The 9,618-nt window shown below is 35.5% G+C and overlaps 1 protein-coding gene across 1 annotated transcript in view; it reads right to left on the bottom strand.

Moving 5' to 3' along the window:
• Positions 1–9,618, bottom strand: part of LOC107702427 (ankyrin repeat and fibronectin type-III domain-containing protein 1-like) — a 95,717-nt gene that overhangs the window by 38,391 nt on the left and 47,708 nt on the right. Inside the window, exons 9-13 of the mRNA XM_016504749.1 lie at positions 5,884–6,078; positions 4,006–4,119; positions 3,175–3,272; positions 2,999–3,089; positions 2,188–2,292 (exon numbers count right to left, since the gene is read on the bottom strand). Coding sequence (XP_016360235.1) covers positions 2,188–2,292; positions 2,999–3,089; positions 3,175–3,272; positions 4,006–4,119; positions 5,884–6,078 — 603 coding nt within the window. The remainder of the gene's footprint in view (positions 1–2,187; positions 2,293–2,998; positions 3,090–3,174; positions 3,273–4,005; positions 4,120–5,883; positions 6,079–9,618) is intronic.

Raw genomic sequence — 9,618 nt, 5'->3', positions numbered from 1 at the left:
TAAAAGAAGATAATTCGAGAAACATGCAATGGAAGTTATTAATAACAAAAACAGCTTTGTTTGACTCAAACCTGAATGACTTACTTTCTTTTGTTTGAGTAAATGATGACCTAATTAAATTTTTTGGGGTGAACTATCCCTTTAAAGTTTTTTTTTCTCTTTTTTTCTTTTTTTTTTAAAATGAAATAATACTCTAAATAAAAAACTAAAACTGCCAGCAGGTGGCGGTAAATGTCTTTATGAGTCTTTCATTCATTCGATTCGTTCAAACTGCTGATTCATTCAGGAATTGAGTAAATGGCTCACTTTATGAATGGGTCTTTGAATCATTGATTCACCCAATTCGTTCAAAACGCAGATTCATTCAGAAACTAAACACCGCTGTGTTGGTCACAGACGCACAACAATTCTGCTGTGACTTTATATTTTTGTTGGTAATATTTTATTAGGTAATATTTTTGTTGGCAAAACGGAGCAAAAACAGACAATATTGTGTTTAAAATATAAAACAATATAAACTTCTTATTGACTGAACTGTTGTCTAAAATCACATTTGCACTCGTTATATTCTGGACAAACAGCACTCGTGTGATATTGCTCTTGCTGCTTGTGTGATATCGCTTACCATATGATATAAATATGAGACAAAAACTCATACAGGAGCATTTTTGCCCCAATATCTTGACTTTAATGACATAACTGCATTTATGGAGTTGTTGCCCTGCATCATATTTGTCAACAGTCAACTGTATGAAATGTAAGATGACATACAGGTCTGGGGGTGGGGCCAGTGCGTTAACTGCGTTAAATATTTTAATTGCGTTATTTTTTCATAACTAATTAATTAAGTTAAAGCGTTAAACTGGCAGCCCTAATATATATATATATATATACACACACAAAAATATATATAAATGAATTAGGCAATCAAGCATCACACAAATCTGTATTAATTGTTAATATTAAAATATATCAGCTGAATATCACATCTTTCTGTTAAAAATGTGTGGGTTGTCTACAAGGACTTATAAGACATGCAAGAATGATGCCAATTAATGAAAAGTTTGGTTCGTGACTGGACTGTGTAGAATCACTTAAAGGGGCCATATGATGCGATTTCAATTTTTCCTTTCTTTCAGAAAGGTGGGGCATAGAGGAGAAACAATAATATACAGTATGTGGAAAATAATGTGTTTTTTTAACCTTAAACCGCATAAACACATTTCATTACACCAAATACACAAAATAATGTTATTTTTAGCAGCATCATATGACCCCTTTAATCACTTAGAATTAATCTGGTCTAAAATTTTGTCCCCGCACCACTGATCACAATGCAGCGGGGATGAGATTCCCAATATTTTGAACCATTTATAGTGTAATAGTTTTTCAGGCACACATGGGAGAGCAGAGATATTACAGAAACTTTCAAATATAAATAAATACACCTACGCAACTGTGACAATTTATTATGTTCTGAAGGCAGGTAGGAGGACCGGTTTGATATCAGGAATAATAAACATGTTGCTTTAAGACAAATGGGGATGTTGACCATTCTGAGTATAATTGTTTAATCAATCCAAGCTCATAAAACTGAAATATGTTTGAAACACACTAATGCACTAGTTTTTTTTATGTTTTTGAAATCTCTAATGCTTACCAAAAAAAGTAAAAATAGTAATTTTGTGAAATATGATTACAATTTAAATAACTGTTTTCTATTTTAATATATTTTAGAACTATAATTCATTCCTGTGATGGAAAAGCTGAATTTTCAGTAGCCATTACTTATTTTTATCAATGCTGGAAAAAATGTTTTAGAAACCATGATATTTTCTAATTCAGATTCTTTGATGAATAGAAAGTATGAACAGCATTTCTTTGAAATAAAAATGTTATTAAATTAAATGTATATTTAATGCACATTATCTGAATAAAATGATTCAACATTCTGAACAATAAATTTAGATATTTTACATGTGTGATCTTACACTGACATCACATAAGATAATGTAAATCCACTAAAGTATCTCACAGGAAACATCACATGTGCTCCAGTGTCTTGCTATATCACATAATTTCTCGATCCCAATCTCATTTTTGTGTACAATTATTTAAATAAAAGATAGTGTGATAGTGTGCTTACACTTAGATATGTTAGTGATCTCTGTGTGTGTGTGTGTGTACCTCCACAGCAGAAGTGCTGGTGTGTGGCTCGAACCTGCTCTAAAAGCCTCTCCATAACCTCAATGTGACCTCTCCTGCTCTCTCTCCCATCGCAGTCCTTCCAGTCTAATAAAGAGAAATATTACACAAAACTCAGTTTTGTGACATGTTCTAGATGTCACAAGACATTTCATTTGATTCCATCAGACTTGCACAAAAAAGAGCCAATCTTAATCCTAAAATACCCCAAAATAATCAAAAAATAAGGCGAGACGTTGTTGGGGCACTTACTGAATAGTGACTCATTACCAAGAGAGGGTCATTTGAACACAATGTATTATAAAGATTTAAAAAAAAAAAACCAGAAGGAAGGACAGCCGTAAATTCTCTTTTAAATCAATTTTATAAAATCTTAATTTCACCCAAACAATTCTCTGTGTCTGCATTGCGTACATGCAGTTTTATAATGCTGGATTGGTTACTGACGCAAAACTTGTCTCCCTGTGACACAGTTTGTTTTTCTTTGCAGCGTTTATTTGAAAGCTGAAACTCAAGGCCAGATCCAGAGAGTATGAAAGGCGGCAGGGTGAGTAGAAGTCGTGATGGTTAAATAATAGCGCTGTCCTACATCCAAGGATGTTGGCTACAATCAATACAATTTTCTCTCCTTATAACAGACATGATATTTGAATTAGAAGCACAAAACTATGCCGACACAATGCTCAAAGGTTCAAAAACTTTCCAGACAATGATGTTTGGAGCTGTAGTATGCTTTTTATAAATTATCCTTTAATGTGGTACTTGGTAACTGTGGCTGCTTTGCAGAACTTACTGGAGGGAACAGCAGAGGGAGGTTGAGAGAGTTGTGCCGGACCCCAGCCTTTCATATTGTAGGCGGAGACTTGAACGTTGTATTGTCTACCCTGTAACAAACAGAAAAATATCTCAGAAATTATTTACTACACAACAACAAGCTGTAATAACAGTGGAGCTATAATTTTATCTTACCGTGGTAAGACCTGATATTGTGCATTTCAGGGACTGCAGATTCTCGAGTATCATCTCTCCGGCTAATAAAGAGAAGTCATTCAAACAGCTCCATTCCACTGTAATAGACGTCATCACACATTAAACAGAGTTAAAAGCTAAAAACATCAATAAATGAGTGGAGTCTAAAGAAACTAAATAGGACAGAATGAAACTGGACCATTATAACATCATCTACAGGAATTACAGCTACAACAACATTATAGCTTGAATAACTAGATACCTATATTAGAAAACGTGAGTGGTTTTGTCCATGCAAAACTCTGCACCACATTGCTAGGCTGTTGAGCGTGGTTGCTAGGAGGGTTTAGGGTGGCTGCTCACTAATACATATCTCTATGGATAAAAGGTACCATCTCCAAATCTCATAATCTATAATATTCAGATGCCTAGATATGGCTTGGCCCCAATTTAAGTCAATGGATTTGTTCACCTGTTTATCATCTGTTAAAAATAGGTGTAGCTGCAAGTAAAAGTAATAAACACATCTCCGCCCCTTTCAAACTATTTGTTAGTTAAGTAATCTGGAATGTTAAATGATGAACAATATGAACAAATCTCTTATCGGTTTAAAAAATTGATGTAATTAATTTACTTAATTGTTCATTAAATGAAATTACTTAATTTGAATGAAATAATTAAATTAAATTAATATGTTGGGGTGGGAAAGTTGTAATTTTTCTATATTTTGCATAATAAAAAAACAATTGAAAAAAAAACCCCACTCTTTCTCAAGGCAATCTGGTATATGCGTGTGTAATACAGACAGATGCGCATTAAGGCTGCACTGACCTTTGTATTTGGTCACTACGGCCGAGTTCATGCTGGCAGGTTCCTGAAAGCTAACAGTGAGAGACGTGCTGCCGGTCACACTAAGACGCACCATCAACGGAGCCTCTGGTGGTCCTGAAAGAGCCAATTCAAAGGTCACATAGCATAACTTGCACATAGCTTGCTTGCATTGTGCTTTTACTGTAGGGAGTGGAGAACAATTGCTGTTGATAATTAAATAACCATAAATACAAATAATGTGTAATTTTGGATGATAATATATTCCTATAAAAGACTTAATATGCAAAGACAACTAATAAGTGATCCATTTGCAGGTTGACTCCCCGTAAGTATGAACATTGTACCAACATCAAAACATTCTGCTCTGTCTGAGCATCTCAACCAGCCCGACTCAGCAGCATTAGCTATGTATTTGGGGCAATATCTGTTAGGCAGACTAATGGAAGATGGGGAGTAGCATTTGAATGTCTGCACACAAAAGTGGCTCGACTGACCATATATTTTTACAATTAATGAAAATAAAGTCTGAAATTGCTTACGCCTTTAAATAGACATCCTATTGTCCTTCACAGGTGGAATGTAATATCTGTTTATTGCTTTTCTGTTGACCTGCTGTCAGTTTAAATGGACTGTCTGCCCAAAGGAAATCCAAAAGCAGTGGAAACCACTGCAAAAATGTATTTTCTGAAGGTGCGGTCACATTTACCAGCACTTAGCAAACTTTTTGAGGGTGAAATCCACTCATTTCAATAGAAATCCATTTTGTGTGAGAGCATTTTTCAACGCAGATTTCATGTTGGAATCAAGTTGGTCATGCGAATTCACTGTGTTCAACAACACAAAAACGCTTGGAAGTGACTGTGTGAGCTGTGCATTATATATTGCTACACTGACAACAGTGTAATTGTGCAATACACAATAAAAAAAAAAAATCTGTATGTGACCACACATTTGTTCTATTTTTGTTTAATATTTACATGAAAACATCTACTAGTATTTGTGTCTGGTTTTCCAGTACTGGCATCTAAATATTCTTAAATCAAGATACACTTGCTTGAAATAAAATGTCTGTTTTGTAAAATGTATCAAAATTGTGAGTTTATGATTTTTTTTCTAACCCCATTTGCAGATATTTTTTCTAGTTTTAAGAATAAACACATTTTGATAAATGTTTCAGAAAACAAGACTTGATATCTTACGTCATTTTGTTTCTTAAGTAAATGTATCTCTATTTAAGAACGCGAACTGTGACTCTAGCTGTAGTTTGTTTGGCTGAACGCTGTCCTTTTTATGTCCATTTATATGTACATGCACGGTTTATGCAGTTCCATCGCCTTGTTAGCACCTTCATTTTGTACTTGTAACCCAAAGCACACAGTCCAGCTAATGGTGCCCTTGTGTTTCCTGAAATACTTTTCATAGATACCTCTGAGTATTTCTCGGCAATCTTATTTTTGAGAGTGTCTGCGGCAAAGCGTTGCTGATTTATCACGGCTGCCTTCACTTGAGGTTGTTTACAAAGAGAAGCCAACGAAACTCGCCAGATATAACGAGTAATCAATATGACAGGAGGGTGAGAGGGACACTATTGTGTGTGTTCACAGCTCAAGAGTCATTTCAGGCCAATCAACCTGATATTAATATCTGTGGGCCAAATGATCATAGTGGCTTGTTTGCAGAGTCTTCCCACTCCAATAAAGTGAACAGGTGGGGCCGATATAGGAACAGATGACCTTTCCGCAGAGATGCTGATAGATTAGACAGGACTGATAGTAAATAAGGCCAGTTCAATGCATATTGTATTGTAGCATAGCATATGAATGACCTTTTTATCCCTTGAGAGGTTAGGCATCAGAAGCAGACTAGGGTTTGACTTACGTGCATGCTCGAATCCCGTGCGCATTCGCTTGTAGAGTTTGCATCTCCACTCCCAAGCTTTGAGCTGTTTTTCCTTGTCAGATGTTTCCAGGCTGAGACTCTCTCTCATCACCTGGGTGGACAGCTCGCTGGCTCTCCTTTGAGCTTCCTGCACCAGCATTGAGAGATGGGCATCTCTGCTCTCTAAACTGACAACTGAAACACAACACAGAGGTCTGGTAATGAGACTTTTCATTTATTCCAATGAGTATGTTTTTTTGTAGCTTCTGGATATTTGCATTTCAGTCTAAAGGTGAGGTGTAAAGTCACAATGTCTTACTTCAGACCTGTATAGTGTAGAAAATACAGGTTCTCTGCTATGAAATAAAAATTAATTATACATTTGTGCTTTTGTACAATAGACCACAACACTGGTCATCCATTTGTTTCAACAACAAAAAAAAAACATTTTTGAATATTTTTTTATAATCATTTCCTCTGTGGGCAGTAAAATATTTTTCAATGAAGTGTTTTATTGGCCTTGAACCAAACCAACCAGCTCTGAGATGAATACAACATTATAAACTTTGTTTGGAAGCAAAAATATTTGAAAACAGATGGCAGATTACATACTTTAAAATTAATTTATAAAGAAATGTTCTTGCCTTCAGAACATAATAAATTGTCACAGTTGCGTAGGTGTATTTAATCATATTTGAAAGTTTCTGATTGGTTTATCTTTTTTGAGTAATATGGGTAGTGTAACAAAGAGGCTTTCAAGCTAAACATTTTTTTAAACCCATTTAAAAAAAATTAAAAGCAACAAAAATCAAACAAAGCAAAACCAAATAAACAGAAGATGGTTTACACAGACCATGAACTCATCAAAACTCAGCAAGAAGGTCAACATGAACCTAGAAAACACACAATAACATAAACCAGTCACCAAAACAACACGACCAATCAACCAATAGAAAAACAACCAGAATTTGAAAGAAAGGGAAAGCGAACACAGACAAGATACAAAGAAAAGCTAGATAAACTAGCTTTGTGGTTCTTCACCAGAAGTATAGCTATTTTTCTGAAATAAAGTTAAATTCACACTTGTGGCTTCTACAGAATCATATATCATAATTTAACAGCCTCTGAGCTCATGGTAGCTCTGTCCTAAAGGGTTTATGTGTTACTGCTGAAAATCAATTTCTCTATGGAGATAATGACCAGGATTTTTACTTCCAGAAACCTCATGCAGTTAAAAAAAACATGCACATATTGACTACATGAATTAATACGAAAAAAATATATTTTACACATACACTGTAAAAAATTATTTCAATAAAATACTATTTTAGTCTTCCTACTTCAAAATTTCAATGTGCTATTTGCCATTTTTGTAATAGTGTAAGTAAAATTGTTTCTTCACCAATTTTTTTTTCAGTGTAGGCAGGGCATAATAGTTTTTGCTTTGCTTTTGCAAATTCATCAACTTGTTTATAATCAAAACTGTAGTGTGAAAAAGACATGCAATATCAGACTTATCAAATGCATCTTAAACTTACATAAACCAAAAATAAAAGTCCTGATTGAAATTACAGGAAGCCCATTACACTACCATTAGTTCTCCAAGCTCACACTACTTGTGTCAGCACAGTCGTGTGGGGTGAAGGGGAGAGGTGTGGATGAATGTAGTCAACGGTCGTCTGGAACACACAGGACTGTGTTTGGCCACATAGATTTGTCATGGTAAAATGAATACTGCCTGACCAGTCCTCCTCATAGGCTGTGAATATTACTGCATTTTCTTTCAGAGCCTTAGTCATAGACCATGACAGCAAAATAAACAAATAAATACATGGCTGAAGAAACCCTCTTTCACTGGCCTAGCCCGAACCCCCGGAGACGAGAGCTCTCCGGGGGAGATGATAAAGTGCGTGTTGTCAACTCGAAAAAAAGAGGGTTTAACCTAGCCTAGGTCTTACATGGGGTCCACGGCGCAATGGAAAAGGCAGCCATATTAGCAGACCTGAGGTGCAATTTCCTGTGCTCTGAAGACAGACATCTGGCTACTACGTGCGGTTAATTGAACAAACTATAAATTAATGGGCGAGCCGGCCGATATTGCGCTGTCACACACAGTTGGCATTGTCGGGACTTTGGGACGGTCCTAAATATAGGCATTATGGGCCCCAGTCCTGCCCATAAACATGCCTTAACTTCAGCCTTCGGTCAGACCTCCACAAACTGTCAGGCGTCTGGCTGATTGATTTACTTGGCACTTCTGGCCTGACATAAATATAATGCCGAAAGCCCAGGAGGGGAAAATACGGCAATGTTTATTTTCTGTTTGTTTACAAGGATTGGATTGTGCCACGATGAAATGTTTTGAAATTTAACTGCTATATATAATTTATGTTTTGTATATGTATTAGAATTACAATTTATTATTTTAAAATGTATGCATTTAGATATCTTATTGCTAAAGTGATTTTTTAAAATTATTTTATTTTGTACAATTTAAATATGCACAATTTCATCACATAATGTGTTTAGGTGCTAATAAATCGAATTGTACATATACAGACACACGTGTGTGTCTACGTGTATATACGGTATATGTGTGTGTGCATATATGTATGTATGTTTACAAGGATTGGATTGTGCCACGATGAAATGTTTTGAAATTTAACTGCAGCCTGGGTACAATAAATCACTTAGTATAATTGCCCCCCGTTACATGCATCATTGGAAAAGTTAAACCATTAGACAAACCTTGTTAAGATTTTTCTGAGGGATGCCGTGTGCTGTCTACCCCACCCCGGCCCCGCTCCGGCTGCAGTACAGTGCTCCCTGTTTGGTCTCAGACAACATTCGGCTATTTCATGATTGCACCGAGTGCTCGGGACTGGAGGACTTTTTTTTCCATGTCTTTCTTTCAAGGTAAGAAACACCTGTTCTACTGTTGCCAAAGACTCAGGGACTGAATATGCTATTGATTAATCCAAGGGCAATGGGTGCAGATATTTTTAACAGATCTGTTCTTGATGCTTTAAAACCTGATAACCACACTAAGGTGGTCACAAAAATATTTTGGTTAAATGCAAAATGCCTGAATGTCAGCAATGATTGTTTTATTCTGTGACACTGTACAATGTTATTTCCAAAATATTACATAATGAACGTAATTCATTAACTCATTAGTGGTCACGACAGATGTCATTCGATGTTTAAAGTAGAATTATGAGTGCTTATGGCAGCTGTCATGGAAAAGTTTATTCTAGTATTCCTACTTGGAGGCGATTATTACACGAGCCCCTAAAGCAAAGTGCCAAACACTCACTTCGGTTCCGTCTGTTTATCGTCAGCTTCATTCTAAACAGCTTGTCCAATTACAGAGCATCTGCTTTTGGTCTCCAAAGCTAAACAGGAGCGTGTGACGCAAGAAAAACCTTTTGATGGTGAAACCACATAGAATGCACTTCTATTCCTTGGGGAAGATGTGATGATAAACAAAACATACAAAAGTAACCTAAGATAATAAAAGTAATAAAAACCTAAGTAACACAAGCACATTTCTAAATTGTAACCTTTCAGCCAAAAACACAGAATTATAGCTACTGTAAAATAGATTTTAGTTATTGTATTACTGTGAGAGATGAACTGTAAAACTGAAACATTTTATCACACGTGATAAGTGTTAATAAACTGAACTGTAAATGTATTTTATATATATACTGTATATATATATATATATATATA

Source organism: Sinocyclocheilus anshuiensis, unplaced genomic scaffold (genome assembly GCF_001515605.1).
Source record: "Sinocyclocheilus anshuiensis isolate Anshui unplaced genomic scaffold, SAMN03320099.WGS_v1.1 scaffold190, whole genome shotgun sequence".
Classification (NCBI taxonomy): Eukaryota; Metazoa; Chordata; class Actinopteri; order Cypriniformes; family Cyprinidae; genus Sinocyclocheilus; species Sinocyclocheilus anshuiensis.
This window is presented reverse-complemented; position numbering and strand designations above follow the sequence as displayed.